Source organism: Actinia tenebrosa, unplaced genomic scaffold (genome assembly GCF_029948245.1).
Source record: "Actinia tenebrosa isolate PJP-AT-01 unplaced genomic scaffold, QUT_ActTen_1.0 PGA_scaffold11__36_contigs__length_13525064, whole genome shotgun sequence".
NCBI lineage: Eukaryota > Metazoa > Cnidaria > Anthozoa > Actiniaria > Actiniidae > Actinia > Actinia tenebrosa.
Genome location: NW_028292571.1, coordinates 4,059,550 through 4,087,322, shown reverse-complemented (window position 1 = coordinate 4,087,322; position 27,773 = coordinate 4,059,550). Strand labels below are relative to the sequence as shown.

The following is a 27,773-nucleotide window of genomic DNA, read 5'->3' as shown; positions in this document are numbered from 1 at the left end:
GGCATTTGGGTTTATTTGTCATCATTTTTAAAACAAAACACTGATTACTATGAGGAAACAAATTTGCAATAACCTTTCTATTAACCCTGAGTAAGATAATTATGTTTAATACAGGATATTTTACTAACCCAGTAAGTTTTCATATATTTAATAATAACAGACTTCTAGTCGAAGTATCCGTCAACCCAGCGAACCATATGGTTGGAGAAAAAAAACAACAACAATTTTGAACAAATTTATTTTATATTTTATATTTTGTATGATCTTCTAAAATCTGCACAATACTCCATAATATTCCATATTTCAACTAGAGATAAAAATATATCGAAATAAAAAAAATTACAGGCATTTCGGCGAGTAAGATGGATATTTTAAACCGCTAAAATCGAGGTTTTACAACATATAAACTGAATTAAGACAATCATGTATATTATGATTTACCATAGTGTATATATATTCTACTGATGTAAACTTGACTATTTTTTAACCTAATTTAACTTGACTATTTTTTTAACCTAATTTGACTGATCTATAAATATCATTGATTAAGTTTGGTTGCTATGACAACCGCGAATCAAATGAATTCTAATGATTAATAATATCAAATTCTTATCCATTGTTCTATGTCAGATTGACCAATGGGAGTCTTTATTTTTTTGACCTGCAATGAGCTCCTCACCCGCGAGAGCTTACCATTTTTATGGAATAACCAAGTTATTAGCTAAACCTATGTACTCTAATTTGATATAATATAATATTTTTAAGAATAGGCTATTTGCAAAGGCACTAAGATTTGGTATATCAACTAATACCTTGTATACAACGGAATACCGTTGATACAGCTAATTGCTTACTGGCCCAAAAGGAATAACAATAAGCCGGCCTTGGTTTTAAACTACATTAAAACAGAACAGCAAAATACCTGTTTAGGAAAAACGCGAATTTATTTATGGTTCACCTGCTTTAAGCTAGTAAATTGTAAATCAAGACTAACTATGACAAACGCGACACAAATACAAACAAGCCAGCGTTCTTGTAAGATACGCATGCGTATTGATTGCTGTTTAAACTATTTAAAGTACGCATGCGTGTTGTATAGTTTGCGCATGTATTTCCATTTGTGAACGCTGCTCAATCTTGAGTTTGACTTCACAAGTGGATAAGAAAAATTTGAGATTCTTTATGAAAATTAAACCATCAAAACTCAACGCGCTTCGCAGGGAAATTCTGAGCTTCACAACTTACACTTTACTTGACGATAAGGCTGTCAGTATATTTTATATATATTTTTTCCTGTTTTGGCTGTTTATTTTGCTTTGTTTAAGTCGTGATTCCGACCAGCGGGTTCACGTGACCCCTAAAGTTGATTGCAACCGCTGCGCATGCTCAGTTTAACCAACCTTAAAATATGCGCACAAAATACGCACTCTACGATCTGCGAAAATACTCTTAATACTGTTAAGATACTGCTTTTGTCGATAGCATTTCAGTCACAACCATTTTATGTATGCAATGCATCAGGGATAGCTTCTGTAGTTTTGTCAAAATTCTATAATGCATTGCAAAACAAGATGACGTATTATATGACGTGAATCCCTATTTTTAAAACAACCAACTTTTTTGAGTTTGCCGCTTTTTAAAATCACTTGTTCAAAATAATTGCACGGACCTAACCTAATGTTTTCCCATCTCAGATCGCAAATCCAAGCATTCATTCTTTTATCAGAGACGAGTAGCTGGATTGATAATCCGAACAAATTGCCTCTATTTCATAATGACGTCACATTAAAACAAACTATTGTTTTAACGCTAGGGATCATGATCGCTGGAAGGGGATGGAATAAAAACAACACATCTTAAATCACGATGATTATGAAATAGGGCAATTAAAATTATAATTTGAAAGGAATGCTGTATGATCTAAAATGGGACGACATTTTGTCCAATGGATAAGGTCTATAAATGTATAAACCTTGACTTATCTTATATATAACTAGAGAGTATAAACTTCCAAGATATGGATCCTTCTTTTGGAATGAATATACGAGTTTGCATCGATTGAATTTAATTACCTATTTAGTCTAATGACCTAAGTGCTTGTATGTTTTTGATTATTCCTTGCATAAGACTAACTACACTAAACTTGTTTCTTACTCCTATATATTATATGCTCTTTCAAAGTCTAAGGTCACCTGTCTTCTCTATTTTGACAGCTTTGCAAAAAGACGCGAGCGCAGCCATGCTGGATGAAGGAATGACAGGTTTTTTTGTCTTCCAACATAGCTGTAAGCACGTGATTGTCCAAAGCCTTTCTACCTTGAATGGTAAAGCAAGCGTCGCGTGACGCTTCCAGATCAGTCCCGCGTGACACTGCTGTTTATCCATTCCAAGCATTCTTGCGTGATGCTTTGTCTCTCCTTTCTTAGTAGTTCTCCCGTGACACTTGTTGTCTCTACTTCCCTCCAGTGGTCTCGCGTGACACTTGTATCTTCTACCCAAAGAGACTTATGTGACATTATGTCTACCATAGCATTCCACGTCACATACAACACGGTCTTGCAGCTTATATCCTACTTTCATTCACCAACTATGTCCATATAAATGATAAATCTTGGGGTCTTTATTCAAAGGATGGTTTGCCAGGTCTACAAGAGGTGAGCTTAGGTAATCGGTGTTCATTGCTGTGTTATCATACAAGAGGTTTTTTAAGTATGGTTCTTCGGTATGAATACAGGTCTCAGTCCCACACGGTTGCTGCCATGTTGGCCACACGTCCACTGTAGAAGGAAATAAAAACATCATTGGCCATTACGTTTATTGAAGTATTTTGACTGTGAGTACATTGCAGGGTAGTCAAGGGTGGATGCACCACCCAGGATTATCGCTCTAGGGGGGTGCACCATCCAGGATCATTTTCGTTCTGGGGGGGTGCACCATCCAGGGTTTTTGTTCTAGGAGGGGGTGCACCCTTTGCTTACAAACTCAAACACCAATAATGCAGTAGATATCAGTTCATCTAGGGGGTGGGGGATGGGGGGAGGGGGTGCGCTCCCTGAACTATTTTAATTTCTCATGTAGTTAGCGCATTACAAAATAAAAGAATCTTCCACTGAAAAGTGTATTAGGAACAATGCGCAATCAATGTGATCATAGAAGAGACAATGTCAAACGTACCAAACAATTTAGCAAAATTTTAACGTTAACGTAATAGAATACTTATTTTTGACTTTAACCAATTACGCACTTGACTCCGGTAATGTAATTAAACATGCTTTTGATCGTAACTCAGTAATGCACATTAATTGTGCAATTTGTATTGTCTACGATAAAGGTCGCTAGACCGAACCTATAATATGCTGATATATGCGGAGATTCACCATGAACAGTTATTTAAAACTTCAAAAAATTCTTCGAATTGCGCTATTAGTAATCATTATCTCTTGACTTGAATTCACTCTTCCAAGACATCACTACGCCAAGAGTTCAGTATTAGAGTACTTGGCGAGTGTGATCAATTAAGATGATAATCTTACAGATACAAACGACACGCACAGTGAATCCTATTGTACATCTCCGCCTACACAAACATCTAGTTCTCACACGTACTCCAGTAAATTGCGAAGTACCGTCTAAATAAATAATGTTCCCTGGATTAGGGAACACTTATCTAAACAACATGAAGTACTGACTGCGCCTCTTGAAGTTATAACGTGCAAGGATAGTCGTACCTAATGATGATACTGCACGAAAGCATTTGTAATACCAAACTTAAGGTAGTCAACATCTAAGTAATACTTTGAAAAGCAATTACTGATATTGCGCTAAATGACAACTATTCATTCTTTTGTACATGATTGGACTTTTTCAAGGCCAATTATTTTGCCCATGATGGACAGGTTTGTCACTGGATTCTGGTAGCGCCCGTGACCAACGCCTTGATGGGTAATGACGAGGTCGTCAAAGTAGCGCTTACCCTATCCCACTCAGTAGCTAGCAAAAAGGCGATTTTTAAATGTAAACATGAAAGCCTCCGCTGTCCTTAAAAGTATACCCATGTATACTAGCTATGAGTGGGATAATACTCTAATACTGAACTCTTGGCGTAGTGGTGCCTTGGAAGAGTGAATTCAAGTCAAGAGACAATGATTACTGAATGGCGCAATTCGAAGAACTTTTTGTCTTTTTTAAAAGTGAATTCCTAATCTAGTATCGTAATGATTGATCATTCCGCTACGACTCTATTGCCATGAATTAAAGTCCTCAACAACGCTACTACTACGTCCTTCAGTACAAACGTTGATCAATCATTGCAAAATAGTAATCATTCAGCATGCAATATTCTTTCTGAAGATTACTCTCACCCAAACGATCCACACTTAACATCATACGACCGTTGGTTTAGGTTCAAACGCTTCACCTTATTCAATAGTCCCTTTTACCTGATGTCAGTCACCACCAACGACAGTTTTTCTGAAGAATACTCTCATCCAACCCATAAACATCCCACGATTCTGAGTTCACTTTATTCAATAGTCCCTCTTACCTGATGTCAGTCACCACTAACAACAGTTTTTCTGAAGACTACTCTCATCCAACCCATCACGATCAACATCACACGTTCCTGAGTTCAAATCCTTCACTTTATTCAATCCTGTCTCTTATATTAATGTCAGTCACCACAAACAAACAGTCTTTCGTACCATCACACCCAGCGGTCCAGCCACACTCATTGTACAATCCTGAATTCAAACACTTCTCTTGTTCAAAACTCTCACTTTAAAAAATAAATAATAATAAATAAAAACTATATAACAAATTCCGCGCGAAACTCTCCCTCCCTCCCTACCCCGCACAAGATATTTTCTTCGAAGTGCTGACATGCGAGTGTATTTAGTTACAAAAGTCCAGGAAAGGGCTCTAAGAATTTTCATTGATAAATGTGCCCTTTAAAAGCCCGCCACTCAAAGTTCACTTCAAAGTAGCACGTACGTCTCCAGGGTCTTTGTCCGTGGTTTTTGTTGACATCGAATCTCCAGATCATGTTGTTGTTTTCGGGAATGAAGGTCGAGAGGATAAGCTTTTTAGTCGTTTTTTATCGAGAAAGATTTCCTCGCAGCTTTCTGCAGAACTTTAGCTATCTTTTAATCCTAATTTGCCAAGATTAAGGATTGGGGAATTACGATTAAAAGCAATTGAATTTGAATTACTTCTTAGTAAGTGTGCCGCCTCTCTAGAAACCTCGCGAAAAGTTCATTTTTGTAACCTTCAGATGACTTATTCAACTATTGAACTAAGCAATACAAATGACAGTAAAATTATTTAAACTTTATGAAGTTAATAGACCTCATTGCCTTTGGCGTAATGTTTGCCCATTTCAGACCACGTGTCATTCCCTTGAGAATAAGAATCCGCTTTGTTTGAGTTGCATCCATATTCGAGTGACTTCTCATGCGCAACTGTTAGAGAAAGAAATTATACTCTAGGAAATGACACGTGGAATGAAATGGTCAAACCAGTTACGACCAAGCTAACTAAAGAGGTATATTGCGTTGAAGTTAGGATAACAATAGGATTGTTTTTAAAATTTCAAAGGGTGTTTAGTATTTTACGAAATAAAAGTTAACCAAATTTTCAAAAGTCATTATATTATATCTCAGTCCTTAATCTAAAGTAAAAACTCTGGCTCTTATATTTCCATTCCTCAGTTCTATTATGCAACTTGTTTTTAAGATTTCCACTCCACCTTGTATACTGTGCAGAGAGTATACTTATTCCTACAGTTAGTATTTCTCAGTTATGACTGAAATAAATACCCAGAATTTTTTTCACGACGCAAATATTTCCTAAAGGGCATGACAAATTGAGTTACTCGATCATATCTAAGTTGTGTATTGATTGAAAACTTTCAGGCTTCATTTTCAGTGATCAACTGCTTCCTTATTAAAAGAATAAAGATTTTATCTAAGGCAATAGAGATAGAGTTTAATAGTAACTGCAAACAAGAGCACTGAGTGAGTTCAAAGTTTATCACAAAGTTGCAGAGTCGCTTTGACTTGTATTATTGTCTTGCAAGAGACTTGCTAATGAACAGTACTGGATTTAGATTTTCTTTCCTTTCATTGAACAACCTCGCCGTACTTCAATCTTTCCTATTTCAAATTAACACTTTTTTTCCCTTTTCTCAGTCTTACTTGATAAAGTAACTTTTGTTTGATAAATTAAAGACGATTTTGGGATTCTTTGCTTATCGTTACATCAAGTTGCGCCTCCCGTCAAAGAGAGCAAAATCTTATCCTCCAGTAGTTATTTCCAAATCGGATTTCATCCTTCTCATCTTATCATTCTAAGAAAGTTAAGGCCATAAAAAAGCATTGTTCTTTTTATTTTAGATAAAAAAGGATAATCCCTTAACTGCATTTGTTTTATCAGTACGACTAAGATATGTTTTTGATTATAAAGAATAATCCAGGCAAGCCGATTGTGCAATCTCTATCTGGAAATTTTGGTACGATGAAAGGTGATCCTGATTACTTTGCCAAAACTGTTCCTGGTTTTTTAATAATCTCTTAAAGTTTTCTGAAGTCTTTGCTAAAACTATAAGTTCTAAATTCTTGTCAATGAACACGTTTGTTCTTGGAGTCTTGAGAATTTTCTTTTGATGTAGAAGTTCTTGGGCGATTAAATAATCAAGAACAGAAATGAAAAAGTGAATAAGAGGTACGATAAGGACTTGGAGGGGGAAAAGCGGCAGAAGAAGAAGAAGAAGAAGAAGAAGAAGAAGAAGAAGAAGAAGAAGAAGAAGAAGAAAAAGAAGAAAAAGAAGAAAAAGAAGAAGAAGAAGGAGAAGAAGAAGAAGCCAAAGGTGATGGTGATGATGAAATGATTAAAGATAATCAACGACATAGGGGAAAAAGAAAACATGGACGAAAACCGATCTTCAAAGCAAGCCCTTTTGACCTTACACTCTAGAATGTTATATCCCAATACAGGTACTGCGCAAGGCATTATAGTTAAACGCATTTTCCATATATCATCAATCGTATACATCAATTAAAAAAAGCAAAACTATTATAATTACACTGTAATTGTAACTTGTCTGCATATAATCTATGGAACGCTTCTACTACAAAAATCCGTTGAATACAAGTAATTTTTCGCCACGTCACAAGATAATTTGCATGATAAACCATTTACTATTACACTCCCTTGTCTATGACGTCAGATAACCGTTAGAAATTATCGACCAGCTTTAAGGCTGTACAATCAATGTCCACTATGACGTTTAATAGCTGAATTTAAATCCAAAAGATGCAGAAATCTTTAAGGGATTGAGTTTAATGGAAAAGTTCTTTGAGTACTGCCGTACTTATGAGTAATTCAACCAGATGTCAAAAGTTCATTTGTTAATACTATACGACGTCTATCCAATTAAACTCGACAAAGCTACCAGCAATGTCCCTTGAATGTTTCACTAAAGTCCTCAGGAAGGAAACCCCTTAACTAAGCCATTAAAGCTTAACGATGTTATTTTTAATTATTTTCTAACTTCTGCGAGTTTGTAAAAGTAATTATAAGGTTCAGGGTTTGTTTTTCATTAACTGTTAACTCGAGGAAGGTTTTTTGAATAGGAAAACCGAGAGAAAACACCTACGCTTGTTCTAAGGTTACGAGATCAAAAGGAGAAACACAAATCGCTTTTAATCCCTTGAAACTTTTTGCAAATATGTCAAGACGGTACTGGATAGAAGACAGCCAGGTTAATACCTGAGAAGTGGATATAATTCCTCTACTGAAGTCAATGTTAACCGAAGTTTAAAACGTTGGGCGGTAATGGTTAACGGTGGGGTTTTTTTGAAGGGCAACGATAGTGACTTCTGAGATACGAGAAAAATCTTAAAAATCGAGAAAATCTCTTACATCAAATTGACTTTTCAAAAGGGGTTGAATTTAATAGTCTTTTTGTCGCTTGGCTTGATAATACAATTTTTTTTGTACACATTTACTGATATGCCCGATCAGAGAGAGATAACCTTGTTATGTCATGAACGTCAATGTTTAGTCAAACACCCGGCAAGGTCTGCCACTTCATTGTAGGCTAAAGTTCAATTCAAACTTTATTTTTCTCCTTTAAAGACTTGAATTTTATAATTAAAGCTGGGATTTGATTGAAAAAGCGGGATGAGAACGACCTTTGTAATTGCAATCAGTTTGATTCATGTTCGAGGCTCATATGATTGGCTCTCAATTAGCCAATCATATGCGTTGTACTAAGAGTCGAATGGGCAGAAGAGCTAACGAGCTTAAAGTTGAGTAATTTAGCAAAAATGTGGGATTTAGATATTCTAATTTGGAATCGCTCCAAAGCCAGGTGTGTTCGTTGTCCACGCTAAGAAAGTTTACGGATTACTCATATTTTGAAATTGGAAGAAAGACGTGTAAAACGTCGAGCGTCTTGCCCCACCCTATTCTAGCACTTGTTGTTACAACCATAAATGGTACCGACCCTGTAGGCCAACTACAAGAATCTACATCAACATTGGCAATTTGCCAGGCGAAGTTCTACTACAATGAATTGCGTGGTACCTAATCGAAAGCTTTTTCGCCCCCGCTAGGTTAGGGACGTTAGACGTCGAATAACAGTCAAGCATTCATATATTCTGATAAGGGAGTGCTCCACAACCCCTCGGTACTGCAGTGATTGAATTGCAATCTTGGATTTATCACTCAGCAGGGTTTAGAAGTCCACGGAATCTTTAGCGATATGAAAAACACATGGAGTGATTTAGAAAACTTGATTCACTGTCGCGCGCGGCTGATTTTGTAACACAAAACGACAACTCGGTCTCCCAACCTCTTGACAACACATGTGATGTCTTAAACTTTGGGCGAGGAAAAAAAAAAAAAGAGTTTAAAATAAAATTTTCATGAGACACAATTTTCTGGCAGAGTAATTCCAATTAATCTGTATTGCATTGATAAAACTTAATCATCCAAAGTCCCTTATCTTTATGAGTCTTTTTTGGTTTAAACTTTGATATCACGTATTCATGATTACTGAGTTGATCAGTTGAAGCTGCACAGTAAGTTATTCACTTGTCGAGAAACCACAGCACGACCACTTGAGGCAAATTGTGATAATCATATTTAATTACACACGCATTTAGCATGCATGATTTTATCTTTATATGCTGGGAGTCGCCGTATCCCTGGCTAGTGTTGATATGCTAAGTAATTTATCACCGCTTGGTTCTCGTCAAATTTTCGTTTCATTTTGAATGTTTTGCATGTTTTGCAAAAAGATATCATTACAAAGAACGGACATCAATTTCCCAGATGTTTTGTTTGTTTACAAGATTTTTGGGGACCACAGAATTGTTTCTCGAGAAATGGCTCAAAAGGGTTCGACAAAGGGTACTTACGATACTATACAGGTGGCTGACTGGAACAAGCACTTGAGGTCGCTCGGGCGTCTAGTTTTGTTCGATCCAAAATCCGTTTTATTCTCGCGACAGACCTTATTTACCAAACAAATTAAAGTTAATCTCTGAGTAATTACGACAAGGAATTTTAATATCAAACAGCAAGAAATAGTTGACGAGTGGATGATAAAAACGTTGGTCATGAAGTTTAAATAAAAGTGAGTTGGGAACATTGTATTTAAGAACTGTTTTCTTTCGTCGGTGGAGCCAATTTGAGGGCTCGCCTTTCAACGGTTTTCGTGTGGCAAAGTTATTAGAAGACACGAAAGAATGTAGAGTTTGATAAATTAGGGTCGAAAGTAATCGATTTTGTATTGAGTTTATAGAAAAGGCTATCTTATTGCTTTGTAAACATTCATCCCAAGGAGCTGAACGTATGGTCTGTTTACTCAAGCCATTTCAATCAAAGACAGGAAAAGCAGTCATAGACGCAAGGCTTATTCACTGTAGAAAATCCTTGAAATACCTTCTCGGACTTGGGTTTCTGAGTGAGTGTCAACAAAGGTGACTGAGTTTCAGCAAATCGTTTATTCGGGAAGGAAGTGCTTAAAACATCATATATTTATACTGAATCATAAGCTCGTGCATTTCCTAAAGACTAGATAGGTTATCGCCTACAAAAAGTAGTATCTATGATTTGACTAGGACGTACAATGAACAAAAATGTTTCCTGACTGGAAGTTTTCTTCTGAAGAAACTGAAACTGAATCTCCAGCCAAGCCAATTGTATTCCTAAGCATTAAAGTCTTAGCAAGTTTTGGAAAGCGTTTAAAAGTTTTGGAATTTGCGAGAGTCGAAGTAAATTGGGAGAACAACAATGTTATCAAGTTTCATCAACTTCCTTATCAAGAGCGAACCACAGGGTAGCTCATCAGGCCACCTTTCTGTCGAACCCCATGCAAAATTACGATTTACAAGTTTGGGAGGTCACTTAAGTATTTTAACCTGGGAATTGTCAAGTTGACGGAACAAAAGACAGTAAAAGTACGAAAGACTAAGTGTTTTTGATTTAGAGAAGGGTTGGTATTTAAGATAGCCCAGGATCAATGAATAGTAATTAGAAAGTTACGTTGCAAGAGACGTGACAGTTCGTACAATATTTGAACCATGGAATGTCATAGTTAAGGTTTTCAGCATAAAATAATGAAACGCTTTAAAAATTAAGCAGCTTAAACAATTTGCTTGAATTAAGTAAAAAAAGGATTTGCTTAGTATGCAAGTTACTTCAGAACTTATAAAAGCGTTTGATGGAAGATTTAGTTTAGGTCAGGAAAAAAATATTTCCACTGGTGTAAATATGTGTCGAGCTATATGCAAAAATATTGTACATGATTTTAAACTTTTAAAAATTCCAAACAAATTTAGCTTTTTTTTTATTTTTGAAAAATTTCCGTGGTTCTTGTCATGTTTTAAAAAGCATGGAAAGATTAATTGAAGTCATTCGAATCCGTTGACACTTTGTCTCAGCATGACCACAATAACACCCAATCCACAACACAATAAACCAGTATGGTGCTAATCACATAATAGTACAGTCATTTAACTTTTTACAACTCACCGTCCATGTGCAGAAAATCTTCAAGCAAATCATCGTCTTCGCATGGAAACTGACTGTTGTCAAGCAGCTTGTACAGCTCGTGTTCATCGTACAGTTTGGTCGCGTCTTGGATCAAATCGGTGCCTTCAGTTCTCGCCAAATCATCCTGGTGCAAGATCTCAGTGAGGTGATCGATCCACTGCGCCGCTACGCGTAGGATGTCAATCTTGGATATATCCATGTGGGATACTGGCAGGGTGTTTTTAAGATCCACAAACGCTCTGTTGACACCCTGTATTCTTTTGCGCTCTCGTTCGTTTGCAGCGCGGCGCTGTCTACTCACTCCTGTCAACATCCTTTTCCTTCGTCTCTTTCGTTTCTTTTGAGTTGGGCGAGTATTGCTCTCCTCAGCCTCTTCTTCTGGCTCCGTAAAATGCGAAGGGGGTGATAGTTCGCTGGTTTGATCTGACGAGGAGGATGTAACGGTACTTTCAGTTTCATTATCCTCGCCTGAGTAATCCGACTTTTCGAGGTCTTTCATCGCTGTTGAATAGTTGAGAAATGCTTGAACAAAATAAAATTTGTCGTCGCTCGACTTGGTTCAGTGTGTGACCATCAGATTTACACACGCTACTATGACAGTGTGTCTATAAGTGGTCCTCGTCTTTGAAATCTTATTCCAATAAGCGTGATGTCACTCAACACGGAGTAGGTAACGTTAGACGAACGCACGACAGTCTATAACGTCCAACCTGAAAAATTTAATAGGTGTCAGTTGCAATGTTTCACCAGCAGCCTTGGGCATAGGAAAACAAATTTCAACATCCTATAACACTGGCAGACAAAGAAGTAAAATACTAGTCCGGGAAACGCTCTATCTCCGGCATCTTTTTTTATTATTTAATTTTCACGAATTTAGTCTCTGGTTGATCAGCTCTACATTCCCATACAGGCGTGTCTGCTTAAACACAAGAGACTCCAATCGACATAAGCCATTAAAACATTGACTCCAAAGTTATGATCACTGATGTCAAACAACACAACACAGCACACGCACAATGAATACTGTTTTTCTAATAAAGTGTTTAATTAGATGCATCATCATATTGACTTGGACGCAAGCAAGACTCGCCCATGTCAGAGATAAAGGATTAACGTCCAACGGATCACACGAAGCTAGGAATCGACTCTAATATTTAATCATCGACAAACAGACTTTGAATAGCAAAGTTTGGATGCTTTACTTTATATAGAATAATGTCTGGGGTAACAGGTCAGTGAAGTTAAAGGACGGTAGTTAATTAAGATCAGCTGAGGCTATTATATTATGGTTAAGGTATCATAACGATTAAACGAAAGTTTGAAACTATAGAGTTGAAATGAATCGTTTACCATTTGAGATAAAAATATGAGGCAAAAATATGCTTGTCAATATACTGTGTAACAAAAGAAAAGAAAAAACTTGCCAGACCTGGCTTTCTTGCCTTCAAATCTAGAAGCATCGCTTCAAAAGTTTTACAATTTCCAGGCATTTTTTCTCAAGGGCTTCCGATTTTAGGTTTGGATTCATTCAAAATAAGACTAGTTGTTTCTACGTTTTTGAAGAACTTGAAAGCAGTTTCATGAATCAAAAAGGAATTTTCAAAAGTAACGTTTAAGGTCAAGGAGTGACAGAACCCTTGTACTGGAGATATTCGCAGGAATCATACACGAGTGTGGATAATGTCATGGACATTCCGTGCAACCTAGAGTGAGCCATGGTATCATGGAAGAGATAAATGTTGTCACACTTCAAGAAAAGTGCACGAGATATTCATGCAACGTAACTAGTACATTTGCACGAAAATTCTTAGCTGACACCAAATCGTACGATTTCAACCCTGAATAAAACCCTCAAAGGGTCAACTTGTGAGTTTGTCCCATTCAGAGATTGTATCAGTTTAAAAACACTGCATTTTGCATCTTTTTGTCCGTCTGCCATCACAAGCGTCATAACATCTTCAATGTCCAAATAATCCAAAAATATTCTATTACATCGTGATTAAGCTTTCAGAAAAAAAGTCATTGATGTCTTTGTACTATTGGCTAATAATGCTAGCGTTGTTTGATCAGATCTTGACAGCAATCTATCATGGATTAAACGTAACCTCTAAGCTTAACTTAATTTATGCGTCGTCTGTACTGACAATATTGGTGCAATCAAGATGGGTGCCTCTTTTTCTTGTGGATTTTGTTTTTAGTTATATGCAATACTTACTCCCCATATTGACTATAGCTATTATCTTGATAGTTTTGACCTCATAAAATTACTCTCTTGACAAGTTATCATGACTTGGAGTTAATTGTTCATACGCACTTGAAATTCACGATACTTTAAGACAATTATAAAAGCCACAGAAGAATATTCTAGAGTTGAACAAACTATTCTATGCTTTATGTGCAAGTTATTGACGTAAAAATTGTCAGTTGTGGTTTTGGAGTGTTGTTTTTAAGTCCTGAAGTGTTCTATTCTGCTTATCTTATCAAGATTGCTGGTTGAATGATGGCATTATTAGCGCTAAAGTATTTCTTATCTTCAAACTGTCCTTATCATTCGTAAAAAGACCATCACGTTCGCAAGACGAACTCTTCTCCCACGCTCAACCTTGTGAACAGGACTTATCACAGGTAAATAACTTTCCCCCTATTCTTGAGACAAGAAGAGTGAGCCCTATTAAGACACGCGCCACTATATAAAAAATTTGCTAATTGGCTTGTTGAATTGTTCTCATTTAGACTACAATCATTTCTTTAAGTTTGCACGTCAGAAAATAGCATTGGGTATAACACAAGGATGGTTTTCTTCGTGGTGGGTCTTAAGATTCTAGAAGAACGGAACGTCATTCATAACTTTTGGAAACGAAAAACAAACAAAACAAACAAAACTTTGACTGCTCAACAGGTTGTCTGTCAAAACTGACAAAGTTATACAGTCTTGGCGTGGCCACTTTTGGCAGTAAAGTGAAATACTTTCAAATCAAATACTCTCATTTGACAGTTGCTTTATTTTTCTAAACCCCTGTAAGTGAACCAATAGTATTTGACCATATTCTATCAAGTTTTTGAAATCATTCTTGTGTCAGAGCCAAAATCATTTAATTGCAAATCTGATTGGCAATAGTCGTCACTATGGTGCAAATTAGCGACCTTTTCCGACCTGAAAACTCCAAAACAGACCAGAAAAAAAACTGTTAATCCTTCTTAAACGTAATAATGGAGAATTTCCCTTCAAACTGGAAGCATGTTTATTTTAGATAACTGGGATTTACTTTGTTGTTTTAACCCGCGTACTTTTTTGTACTGTTTTGCAAATACTTCAAAAAGAAAGATAAACTTGAACATTATTCGTCTCTGGAAACGTAAACCTAAAATAAATTCAAATTTTGAAGTTTTGTCTGTTCAAAGCTTAGTTTTAACTAGGCATCCGCGACTCGTTGAGTCTAAACAATTAGCTTTTTGTTATTAATACAAATTTATATACTATCGTGAAAAGGCCACACAACATCTTTTTATCCGCTCTGGGGGAGAAGTGAGGAACGGACGAACAAGAAGGTCAGAAAATATGAAGGTTGAAAACTTAGTACTGATAACGTAAAAAAGGACATTGAAAAGTCTATCCAAATTCAAAGTTTAAACTTTAAAGGCTAGACAATGAGTGTTCTCGTAGTAACACGAGCCACAAAGAAATTCTGAGCTTAGGAACTCATCGAGTTATCTTCCCCTAATCCTAATTGCTCTCAAAACACATTCAGTTTTGTTGCCCATTGTTAAAGAGTGTCCTTGTCCTCTCCCCACGCCCAATAATATCATTAGTTTAGTTCAGTGTAATGACTGAATCAGCAATAATTCACATGTACTACCGCCAAGGCTTTTTTAAAGTGTTTTGAATATATTTCTCATTAAACTAAGGCGCAACACCACCCTACTGCATCTCTTCAGTGTCTGAAAAGCTTAGAGTGTCTGTAACTGCGATTTACTAGTTCTAGTGGTATGTCTTCCATCGTAAAGGTCATGAAGTATTACTCAAGGTAGCTTGCTGCCCTTGAGGGGAGGGGTAAGGAATGATGTAAGTCCCTCGTTATTCCCTTGGGGGAGGGGAGGGCTAAATAACGAGTTATTTCAGTTTTGCCTTAAACAAACTCCCCTGGGGGTAGGGGCAAGTACGTCAATGTCATATCAAATAGAATACGACAAAAAAATTCCCAATGAAGCTAAGGCAACTGATGTACCCAATAGCATTCTAATCAACCCTTCCTCCCAGTGGATTACCTTTGTCATTCCACATGACCGACCATAACACTAAGCCTTGTCGTCTAGGAGTATTATTTTTCTTAGGGGGGTGGGGTAAAAAGCATATTGTCAAACTTTAAATTTGACATCTTCTGTAATGGAAAAACCTCCCTATCTTTGCACAATGAAATAGTGTTACTTTAAAAGTACATTACAAGGCGGAATTTCTATTCCTAATCGGTTTAAAGTGGCTCAATTTTGTCGAGCTCCTGCTTGTAATATACGAGACAAAGGTTAAAGAAGCGTGTTCCTGCTTGCCCGAGTTTTTCGAGCTGTGCAGACGAAACCTAATCCATGTGCGAGCCATGACTAAAATGCCTGAGGTCTTGTTCCAAAAACACTTGAAACAAAAGCATTCCTGCTGAAAGATTTATTCCTGTGGCCTTTCAAGAACTTACGCTTTCTGTTCCTGTTCTAAAATGTCAAAGATAAACCGTTTTCGGAACATGCAAACAAGTAGCGAGTATTTCAAACAAAGCTGGTTTCCATCATGGAAATCGAAAAAGAGTCATTAATTACGATTTGTTGGTAATCGGGTTGAGTTCAACGCAAATGGTATTTACTTTGTCAATAATATCTTTGTAATGTAGCTCACTGCCCTTGCGCTCGTAATGGCATTATCAGAGTCAGTTTACGAGCGTGGAGAGTTCCAATTCGGCCGGAAAAAATAAGTCTAATTGGATAAATGCAAGACAAAAATCTCCCTTGCTGCTCGAGGCAACTTGCGCCTTCAAGGCACACGAGAGAAACCCGAATATACCTCAAAGTTTGTAAAATAATTAGGACCGCGATGCCGTGTGCGTCATTACAGGATTAACTATCACCAATACCGTGTAAGGAAGTGAAGCGCTTCGAGGTGGAATTCTCTTTACGATCGAGATGAATACTCTTGTCTCATTATGACGTCACACACCTCTATCTCCGAGATAAGGATACTTACTAACTAAATAAAACATTTTGTGCTATTTATAACTCTTTGTTGTGCGATTGAATTTATTTTTGCTTTGGTGAAGGTTATTTTTTTGGCGTCTTTTTGGGGAATATTTTGTAAGCGTCGCAATAACTTTGACAGGAAGGCCTAACGACGAAAAGTTTCCATTGAAAAATTAAATTGACTAAATCATTGTTATTTCTACCTTAAAACTACAATAGTTCTGCTGTCAAAAGTCATTTATATCATTGATATTGATCGAATAAAATATTTGGAACAGTATTTTAGGTTGTTTACTACAGCTATAGATAATTCTTTCTATACTTAATCACACTTTGTAAAACTAATCCTTGCTGAGCAATCGAAAACACACCGTTGAACAGGAAAATAACGCCAAGTTATTAAGAAAATACTCTTTAGGGATAAAATAATAATATTAAAGTTTTGCTGACAGAAAAATTTAGAGCGTGATTTAAGAGTGTTGTAGTCATTTTGTTGCATTTTTGTACAATACTGAGTTCGGTTTGTACAAGAGTATTCGATAATACACATATAACCTACCTGACTGTTCAAGCTAGGCCTTGGCGTCTTCGTCTATAAAATGATACTGGGCTTGGAAGATTATGTATTGACTTTGTATAGTATTGAATGAACCCTAAGAGTCACCGGTCAAAAGACCGAGTACAAGCGTTACCTCAAACGTTTTGGAACAAGGAGTTGGGAATCTCGAGACTTTACACGAGTTTAAACTTCGGATTTCCTGTGGAGTCGATTGATGGATCGGTAATGCTCTCTGAGTTCTCCTCACACAATCCTAAGGATTTTATAACTGCTTGGTCTGGCTCTGAGTAAACTAAAAGTTATGTCGGGTCGTTTTACTGTCGCACTCATCGAATGTATAATTAAAACCTACTTTAGCAACGGTTTATAAGCGCTGAGAATATCAGTCGAGACATCCAAGGTGTCACATTTTATTGAATCCTATGAAAATAAAAACCATGAGTACGGCTTATTTTGAGTATTGACGTTAAATGTCGTTGACTTTTAACCGGAGTAGTGGTACATTGGGACAGCACGTACGAGAATTATGTTACACAGATATAAAATTACTTTACCAAACTTCTTGGGATTAAATGACCGAAAGCTATACGCTTTAACTGACCCCCTCCCCTCTTCTTACCAAAAAAAAAAAAAAAAACGTTTAAAAGGAGTAAAGAATTCGCATTAATTGGCCAAGAGCTGTCATGCAAATTGCTTCTCAATGGTATTCATTAACTTCGAAATGGCTTCCTATTAGCACTGAAATGGCTTTCCATCGGCATTTACTTCAAAATGGCTTCCTATCCGCATTTACTATGAAATGACTTCCTTTTGTTTCTTTTGAGTGTCCAATTAAAATCGAAAACAATGCAAAGTAAAAAGTCTTCGCATTTTCAGTTTCTCTTGTCAAGAGTGAGAATATCGAAGGTTTTCGCAGCAGCCCGTGCGGTTCATGCGCTTAGTGCAACATGGCTCTATAATACGTGGTCCTACACGTAAAAGCCGGCATCACAAGTTCATGTCATAATGTTAAGTTTTTCAATTAATCAAAGGACAAGTTTATTCTTTTCAACACGTGGTATTTTTCTTCATGTTGCATAGTTCTGAAGGGCCTAATTTGACACCAGTTCCTGTTTGGTGAGATGTCTTTCCAAAAACAGTCATCGAGTAAATCAACCATCCTTTTAGGGGTAAAACTCGGTTTTCATCTTTTGGCATTTTCAAAAACAAATCATATTTTACGAATTTGGAAATAATTTATAAAGTAATGAAAAAAACATTTTTTTTGTGCGCTATTTTCTCTGTTTTTCGTGGCGTAAATTAAAATGATTTTATCAACTGCCAAGGAAGTCGAATTCTCGTTTCATGAACGCCATTCTGACTGTGATTATCATTAACCCTCTAGTTGGTCCTGGTACGATGTTCGGATGTGGTTTACAACATGATGTCTACTCATGATCATCAAACTACACCGTCTTATTGCCATTCCTCGGCGCACCGCCAAACCAAAATCTGTACAACTTATTCGGTTTCCATTACTAAATTCTTTTGCTGAAAATGATCACGTATTCACCCACCCATTGAGGAATTAAAATCTTGAAGAGACCCACTCAAATAGGCCTGGCACAGTTCTTCCGTTTAAACAGTTTTTCCGTCCTTTCAAAAAAACAGAGTGCATTTGACTTTTTTTTAGACCTGTTTTGTACGTATTAATGCTCGTTATCGAAGGTCGAAATTTCAGGAAGAAAGATAAGATTTGTTCGGCAGCCTGGACTATACAGTCTCGTTTAAGTACTTTTTAAGGATTTGGCAAGAAAAACGCCATACTTTTTTTTCGAGTTTGCAATAGACTTATTCTACTGTGACCCTATACCATCCCCTTAAGTGTTATTTCGTTGTTTTCTAGTATACTTTAGAAGATAAATTATTATGGATGTAAGTCGAACTTAGGATCCGCATTCTCATAGAAATAATAAGTAGAATGAGATCGAAAAAGATTACAGCCAAGTTTCTCGTTTTTGAAGTTAATATATATATATATATTAAAAGGTATATAAAAATTGGCAGAAAAAACTCAATACGACGGAAATTAAACGTGTGAGATGTGCACCATTCTTACTTGCATCAAGTCAAAACGAATAAAACCAAATCTTACCTCAGTGGTATAAGCTCATGATCAACCCTACGTCACACTTAGTTTGCGCATGCGTATGAAATAAAACAAGCCTTGCTCAGATATATGCCGAAAGAATCGGAGAGTAAAACCAAAGACGTTGTGTTTGATTTTCAAAGAAACATTCTTCCCTTACAAAAAGCTTAATATTGTCATCGTTATAAGACTAAGCGGTTTAAAGATGCCAAGACGGTCTGATACGATTATGAATTTACCTCAATTCTCACAAGGTGCACGGCTCGTATCACACGTGTGTTTTCGTCTACAGCTGAGGCAAGGAGAGGCGGGGAGTGCTGAAGAGGATCTGCTAATGATTTGTCAATCCTATTTAGTAAAGCTCTGGTTTTAGTGAGCAGTTTACTGCCAGGATCTGGCCTGAGTTTCCGACACAATCCCAAAGCATCTGGATGATAGGTCAGTCGGTGAGAGTTGACTTGCTACAGATTGTACGGTCTGTGTTCTACCGGACACAAGCTATTAACCCTGTTTTTTAATGCGTACAACTCACTTGCACAAGAAACGTATATTTGTAGATTTTTTACGGATAATTTTACCTTGGAAATCGTATGCTACTCGACTAGGACTTCATCATAAATAGCGATAAATAAATGAATAAATAAATGGGATTTAAGTGTGGCAGTAGCACTTCATCCACTGAATTTCAATTGGAACTCTTAGAAGTAGATTTTCGAAGAGGTAAGAAAACTGGAGAACGTGGAGGACTAGAAAAACCCTCGAATCACAGACGATAATCAACGATTACAATTATCGAGTCCGGGAACCAAACTGCCGGGGTTGCCTTGGTGAGAGGCGAGCGCTCTCACAGATACGCCACCCATGCATCATTCAATGCTCTGAAGATAAAATAACTAAAGCTACTGACCATGGATGGCGTTAGGTTTGAAACCTTTTGAGAATAAAATACCTACTATAAGCAAGGAAGGAGTAATACTCAAGGGTAAAGACGATTAATCCTAGAAGACCTAGGAGGAAGTATTGTAACAAAATAATGACGACATACTTCATGCGTTAAATTTACTCAAAACACACACGAAGAAGCAATTATAATATCATTTAACAGTAATCTTTCTTTCTATTTGGTCTGAAAATTTCGGAATGTTCATCAGAGGAATCGAAAATTTTTAACAGAATTCTTTATGGCTGACAGTATTTGACCACCATTTGGAACAGAGAATAAGATTCAAAGACTTTTATCAGCTGATTAGAACCTAATAATAAGATTTTTGTTTTTCCTCTTACCTTGTCCACGAACGTAAATATATCAGAGAGGGTTGTTGAATTTCTAAGATGTGTTTATATGACTTCAAAATGTTCACTAAGGTTGGATGGAGTCTACGCCCTTCTTCCTTTAAAAATGGCGACTTTGAGTCGATTATTTATTATGGCGGGAAAAATCACGTGACAACCTTTATAATATGCCCAGTCCTCACGCAGACAGCAGTAATGTACTCAATCTCAATTCTACTTATCCGAAAGTCAATTTAAGTATGACATTATTGCAGATGCAGCAAAAATAGTTTTTAGTTTATATCCCGATTCATTTTAACTAAATTTGACGATTCAGTAATACAAAATAAGCCTGTCTTTTTAAACATGGCGGATAGTTCCTAGTCTCTCTCGACTCATGTTTCCGCACATGCGTGTTACAACGGTTTCTACATGTCACGTGATTGTTTTTAAGGCTGTGGCTCAGTGTCGTAAAAAATAGTCCAAGAGTTTCAACAATTTATGATGGGAATGCAAAGTATGATTGGTATAGGACCATCACACAGGATGTCATAAAAAGGTCAAAAACTCGTCTGTCGCTCTATAAAAGGAAGCGAAAACCACGAGTCATAACGTTCACCTCGGGACCAAAATACCTCACGCGATAATATCATTTGAAAAAATTATCTTTCTAGATCGACCCACCCAATGAAATATCGTCAATATTACGCAACAGCCAAAATGGCTTAAGAACAAAAGGTCTATATATGTATATGTGATCTATATTTAGAAGCAAATCTAGGTCTCCTAGGTTACGGTTACTAACTATAGACTCTCGCGCTATTTATCTTCCTTGTTGAAAGAGTTGTACAGCATTTGGCTTAGTTAAGGGTCTTTTAACCGGAAATTTCGACAAATAATGGTTAAATAAGGTGAATGTTTTATAGGAAAGGTCTACTTGGCTCAACAACATAGATAAATATAGACTTTAATACAGTTTCAACACTATTAACGATATGGGGAAAGTTCTGAGCCGTGAGATTTAGAATCCACTGTTCGTCGAAAAAACTAGAACTCGAAAGAATAATAAAATAAAAATAAAATTTAATATTAAAAGATCAGTTAAAAGCCGAAAATTAATTAATAGCTTTCGTAGTTAATAATTGATTCCATAACTATACTTGCCTTTCTTTGTTTCGACTAACATTTTTTTTTAGTTTGTTATGAATTTGATTCGAGTTCATGCGAGTTTATATTTAGCAAGATTTGGGCGGTTGATGTATAGTTTATGAACTTGATCTTACCTTAAGGGCATTGGGAGTAAATCCTCAATGAAAATGTATTTATAATCTTCCATATTTGGAAAAGAAGACTTTAAGGAATCCAAAAAATGCATAATAAACAACATCTTTTTGGTTTTTTCGAATTTCAAATCTTGAACTCAATTTCTCTTCGTCGTATATTTTTGCTACAGGAATATAACTTCAAGAACAGTCAAAGATTTCGTTTTAAGGATTGTTGAAGTTTATATGTTTATTAACTCGTTAGCATTAATACCGTTGACAGGACAGTGTATATTATAGAATTAAATTCACCAAAAATGCGACGAATCATAATTCCATTGGTATATTTGATAGAAGACCTAGCTGTATTAATGTTAGATTTCTTGTTATCCATCGCTCACCTATCAACTCTCTTTTATTATTACTTCTACCATTAATATGGTGATTTTGAACAATTATATGAGTGACGAGGAGCGGTTTTTGCCCTTTTTAACCGTTTAATCGTGTATTCAAGGAAAATACAAGGTCTTCTAAAGGGCAATGATTTCATTTCCTCTTGTCAGTTGAGCTAATGACAGAAGAGAATAGAAAGCTATTATAGCGATGTGTGAGCCGTTTTGTAAGACAATAGATAGGTCACCAGGAAAGCTTAGAGCTAGCTAGACAGCTGGTTATATATTAGTGGGCCCGGTCGTACGAAGGGCGGATCAGCGTTGTATCAGACTGACGAATATTAACCAGTGGATATATTTATTGGATAAAGGCATCGACTTTATCTACTAAATAAGGATTTATCCGTCGGATAGCAAAATCCATCCTTTATACAACCGGGCCCTGGTAGCACAGGTACCAAATCATCAAATTAGGAGAATCCCATAATAAGAAAAAAAAGTCCCCTTGCATGTGACGTCAAAGCAGCTCAATTTGGAGGACAAAACATAAGAATTTCAATCTCCTGAGTACTGGAAACCTGTCCGCGTTATGTCCTCCAAAACGAGCTGCCTTTACGACGTGCTGCAAGGGGTCTATTGTTTGTTTTCAGTACTTCAGCACGGATGCAATTGGGATTTTTTCATACCTAGGTAGTCTTGATATTTTGCAACTAACACTCTATTAATAAAGCTATATATAAAAGATTGCATAAAAATATGATTTTTATGTAAACACTCTCTCACTCTCTCAACTTGTCGTTTATGGTGGCAGAATGAACTAGAAACTTTTCTAAGAAAGCTTTCCCACAAAGAATTAAAGGTAAAATATAGTCACGCCTTAAATTTTAGGGCTTTCGGTCCTGTTGAATTCAAAACGCCGTATTCCTTTACAACATTTCGAAGCTTTGTAACTAGATTCAGCAGTTTTCAAGCGCACGCACGCTTTGAGCTTAAGTCGAACGTTCAAAAGTAGGAAACCACCTCAAACTTTGGGATTATTATGGTGAAAGGATCTAACGGGATTCCTGATTGGTCATCATGGCTATACTTAAAAAATACGATGAAGAATCTGAGGAGATCTCGGTATAAGGATTAAAATTACGCGCATGCGAGACATTGCTGATACCCGCTGTTCAGTCATGCTGAGACAGATAAGATAAAGTTTAGAAGGAATAATTTTCCCCCGCGCGTGCTATTTTACATACTGTGAGTCTTATACTGTGAATGCTCCCACCACTGGTTTGGTTTAGTTCCTCCGACGATAAAGGAATGCCGTCTGCATAAAGTCAAGCCTAACTATCATTAAGGGCGTTCATGGGCAAAAGATCCCATCGTCAGATTTTTTAAAAATTTTGCACAATAAAAGAACTGCGTACTAGAAGTAAAATAAGGAAATAAATGGGGGTTCGCTACTTTGTTTAGCCGTCAGAATACGTGGAAGTTCACCCTTCTTATGGTAAAAACGCGCGAACAACGTAAACATGGAAAGTTGTCAAAAATGAGTAATATTTTACTGAAAAAATAAATCGATCGTCCCCATTTTTCACAAAAGACTAGAAAATAGCCAAATTTGAAATCTGTGTTAAAAAATTAGAAATATAAAATGTTATTGTGCTATAAGTGTGGACTTGAAGCCTTCGCGTTACGCGAAATTCTATTCCAATACACAAAATATGTAATTTCGATTTGATCCCATCGTCAGATTTAAAAAAATTTTCGTCTAAAGTTAGGTATCATAAAGTACTTTCAAAAAGCGAAAGACAAAAAAAAAAACAAAACAAAACAAAACAAAAAAAAACCCAACAAAACAAAAAACAACAACAAACAAACAACAAACAAACAAACAAACGAACAAAAACAAAAAAACACAAAAAAACAACAAACAAACAAGCAAATTACACACTGGAACATTCTATCGATGATGGTCGTTGATTCAGGGCTTCGACCTCTTGCTAAACAACAGCTGATATCAGTCTGCAGCTATAGCGGCGTTAAAGTTCAATGTGTAGTCTTTGTTGACACAAAGATCCTAAAGATTGCTTTCTTGGCTCTTCATGTGCGTACTCGATCCAAGTTAAAATGAGCAAGAGAGATCAAGTATATATCTAGATCTGGGCTCTAAAAAGTGTGATTGGATGATACCTATTTACTTGCGACTTTATTGGTTGGCTGCGGAAGCCATTTCAATGTTTTTGGCTTTCTTCAAGTCAGGTGCGGACTTTTTCAGTGCAGGGCATCAGCATCGACGCTACTCAAACGGAAGCAGGACAGAGCTGTAGCTAAAACAAGCCTAATTTTCTATTTTTCTTAATAAGCGTCGGTGCCGATCGGATAATTTCGCTTTTACCATGTCTTGGAGATTACGAAGTAATATCGCAGCTAACAGGGCAAAGCTATTATCAACACTAGGTATCTAAAAACTATGATATAAGCTCTGTCTAGCTGTAAGTTGTATGTGTCTTGATCAGATAGCTTGTACATGCCTACAGGATGCCATGTAGATCTGCGACACCGCCAAACAGTTATTTCAAAGGAAAGTTAAGCCTTCTTATTGATACCATTTTGCTAGGACCGACTCTTGCTTTTGTTTCTCCTGAAGAACAAAACTAGAGGTCTGACCTGAGAGACGCATCTAAACTGGCTTTTGAAGACTTACTAAGTTGTAGTAAGCAAACTGGCAACTCAATCATTGACCTCTTTACCTTGGGCGCAATGTTTTTCCATTACAGACCACGTGTCATTCTCTTGAGAATAAGATTCTTTGTTTGAGTTGTGTACATACTCATGTGTCTTTTCATGTGCAACGTTAAACAAATAATAATAATCTAGGGAATGACATGTGGTTTTAAATGGGAAAACATTATGCCCAAGCTAAAGAGATGTATTAAATACTGACTTGTTTTTCAATAGGCGATAGATCACGTGATTATTTCGCTATTTTTTAAGAGCAATAGAGCATGTTACGTCATAGCCGCCATCTTGGTTGACGATAACAACGCATTCCTCATTAGTTTTCTCTTGTTAGATCAACCAACATGGCGGATGCTTCATCGTTATTCATATCTCAAGGGATTTTGAGCCACGTGGCTGCACACACTTCATAAAGAAAATAGATCAAACTCGAATCCAAGATGGCGGAAAATGGTCATGTGAATAGGAAAAACTGGCTAAAACAGAGGTTAGAAACTAATTTGGATACGATAACATGAAAATGGTGATACCAAAATGTTGTCGATAAATAAGACTGATCAGCACAACCTGTTGAACGTCTTTCATGCAATCAATCACAACATCTAAATAACTGGTTTATTTGGCCTACACTTCAATCTTGATAAAGCCTTTTAGCTTAAAAAGTTTTTTTTACAAATACAGTTTCCCGCAAGGTCACTGTAGTCCATATTATGGCCATATGTTCATGGGTGCAGATGATCATCCCTGTCTGTCATTGGCGTGCTGATGCAGAGCGGAGACATTAATAGAAATTGGAGTACATACCATATATCCACGAAAAAGTTAACTAAAAAATTTGTAAAAATTAGTGCAAGGTTTTGTAGGTCTACTGTCTATTGAGGTCAACTGAACTTACTAATTTGTGTAATTTAAAAAAAATATTCACGGCATGCACTTTACTGAGTAATTCTAAGAGCATTACTAAAAATTAAAACACCTTACCGTAAAATTACAGCGAGAGATTTAGGGTGAAGGGAAAACTGAAATATCTGAAGCCATAATTTTAGTATTTGCAATTTAGCCTTATTACTGAAACAGATTCATCCGCACCGTCAACGCCCAACACCAGCCCTGCCTACCTCGGCCTGCACAAATCTCGTGCAAGAACGCAGGCTTGAATAATTGAAAATTCCATTGCTTAATTAAAGTCGAATGTTCATTCATGCCACTTGAATCTTTTACGTTTAATCAGTTCTAATATCAAGTGAGCCAGTGTGGCTATCAACAGACGCAAAAGCTACACCAACGCAATAACAATAATAAAAACTCTGCAAAATAACTCAACTTCTTTTTCTTATTTCATGAAGTAAAAATATGACATTTACGTGGAAGAATTGATCACAAGGTATTGTAATCAGGAAGTTAGTGAAAAAGCGAAGAGTTTAAGGAGAATTAAAAGTGTTAATTGAAGTACCATTTGTAAAATATCCTTCTAGAATATCCACCTCGTTCCGTTCTGCGGTCGATCTTTCTAAGTGCGATCAATCAATAATATTCCATCACTACATCCAATGAAGTATTATTTCATTCAGTGACCCAAAAGCACTCACGCACGCGCAACTGTTGTTTACTTCGACTTTGAAATGTCGTCAACGTGTTGAGCATTTTTTCACATTTGTGCGTAAGGAAATCAATGAAGCTGATTAATAAAGACAGCAAACAAGTGATTCAGCGAAAATTTCTAAAAATTATACTTTACGATAATGAAATGATCGATGATTCCCCATAGAATGGATTAAAGAAAGAGTGGTGAACATAATAACCTATCGGTTAATTAAAAGAGATAGAGTTACATTCGATAGAAATGGCCTTGTTATGTACCCGCGTCTGATGTCATCTAATGGCTCAGTCAATGAACTGCAACGCGCCCTGCCACAAACTCAAAAAAGACTCCACTCAAACGTCTGTCAAGTTTGTAAAAGTAGCCTCTAGACTCCGAACACATCGTATTCTAGGATTAGGGTGTCTCCCGGGGTTTTAAAGGAGTTTGCAAAAGTTGCTAAAATCTTGAAGGAAGTCAGTCGACGGCGTCGGAAAATTACGAGTATGGGGTCCTCATGCCGAAGACACGCGGCGGAATAACTTGAATGACAATGAAAACCCTTGCTGCTAAATCCCACGCCCAACAAGACTAATTTTCTCTGAAAACGTTCTAAAATATAAAGGTTTCAACTTACCTCTCTGCAGTCTTGTCACTGCTTGGTCTGCATAGGTGCCATGAAGATGAGCTTGCAGAGTGTCCCCGCTACTACTACTTGGTTATCGTAGTATGGAATTGAGTGTAGTATTGATAATAACCGTAAAGGTTCACTTGTGAACTCTTAGTGCGAGGGCGTATTTTTCAGTATCAGTTGCACTCGGCATTCAAATCTCATTCGTAATAAAGCCGGCTACATGATATGCCAGTAAAGAACACGTAAACACTTGGATTGGAGAACAAAACCCTCGAGGGCAAATTAATGTATTTACCAGATGGAAGCGGAGTTAAGACAGAATCTAGATGTTCTCTTCAGGAAGACAGTGCTGTTTTCCTTGATGAGATTGTGCTGTGCATCCAGAGCCTTGTCTAGAAACTACTCACTGATAAAGAAACATTACGATCATAAAATAAGCACATCAATTGAATTTTCTATGCCTTTACAATGCGATAACGCTCTTTAATATTCGCTTCATCCACAACTAAGGCTATTTAATAGCTTGAGCTCGATCGATAAGAATGACATACGTTTAATCAATACGCCTGCAAAAGAAGAGTTTGATTTCATGTTATAATCTTGTGCACGGTCTTTAAAATCTGATATGTTGTCGCTAGAATCTCATTCCTTCTCGAATCACAGACCCTTTCATTTCTGTTCTGATCGTAAATTTCAACGATTAGAACTCGTTGAAAACCACTTATTTTTTTTCGATGCTGGGTGTTTTACACATCGCAATCAGTGTAGTAATCTGTCAGTGAAATGACACTACAGACAGCGGAAGCCGTGGCGCGGATAAGACGAGGGAAGCCCAGCTCGTGGTCCTCGGGGAACATGATCGCCCCATTATATCATCAGACAATGATTTGACCCTTTACAGGAACAAAATCTTAACGGAATTGTCCGTCAAATCCCTGC

At 36.8% G+C, this 27,773-nt stretch overlaps 1 protein-coding gene across 3 annotated transcripts; it reads right to left on the bottom strand.

Moving 5' to 3' along the window:
• Positions 1 to 222: 222 nt before the first annotated feature.
• Positions 223 to 26,959, bottom strand: LOC116301146 (uncharacterized). 3 transcript variants are annotated; one of them, XM_089027614.1, is made up of 3 exons: positions 26,838 to 26,959; positions 11,038 to 11,768; positions 223 to 2,777 (listed from the first exon to the last, which is right to left on the bottom strand). In XM_089027614.1, the coding sequence occupies exons 2-3, from the start codon at positions 11,555 to 11,557 to the stop codon at positions 2,581 to 2,583; spliced, it is 717 nt and encodes a 238-aa protein (XP_088883740.1). In that variant the 5' UTR covers positions 11,558 to 11,768; positions 26,838 to 26,959; the 3' UTR covers positions 223 to 2,580. The 3 variants fall into 3 exon arrangements, with proteins under 3 accessions (XP_088883740.1, XP_088883741.1, XP_088883739.1); XM_089027615.1 differs by lacking the exon at positions 26,838 to 26,959 and adding an exon at positions 20,250 to 20,322; XM_089027613.1 differs by lacking the exon at positions 26,838 to 26,959 and adding an exon at positions 16,838 to 17,214.
• Positions 26,960 to 27,773: the final 814 nt, after the last annotated feature.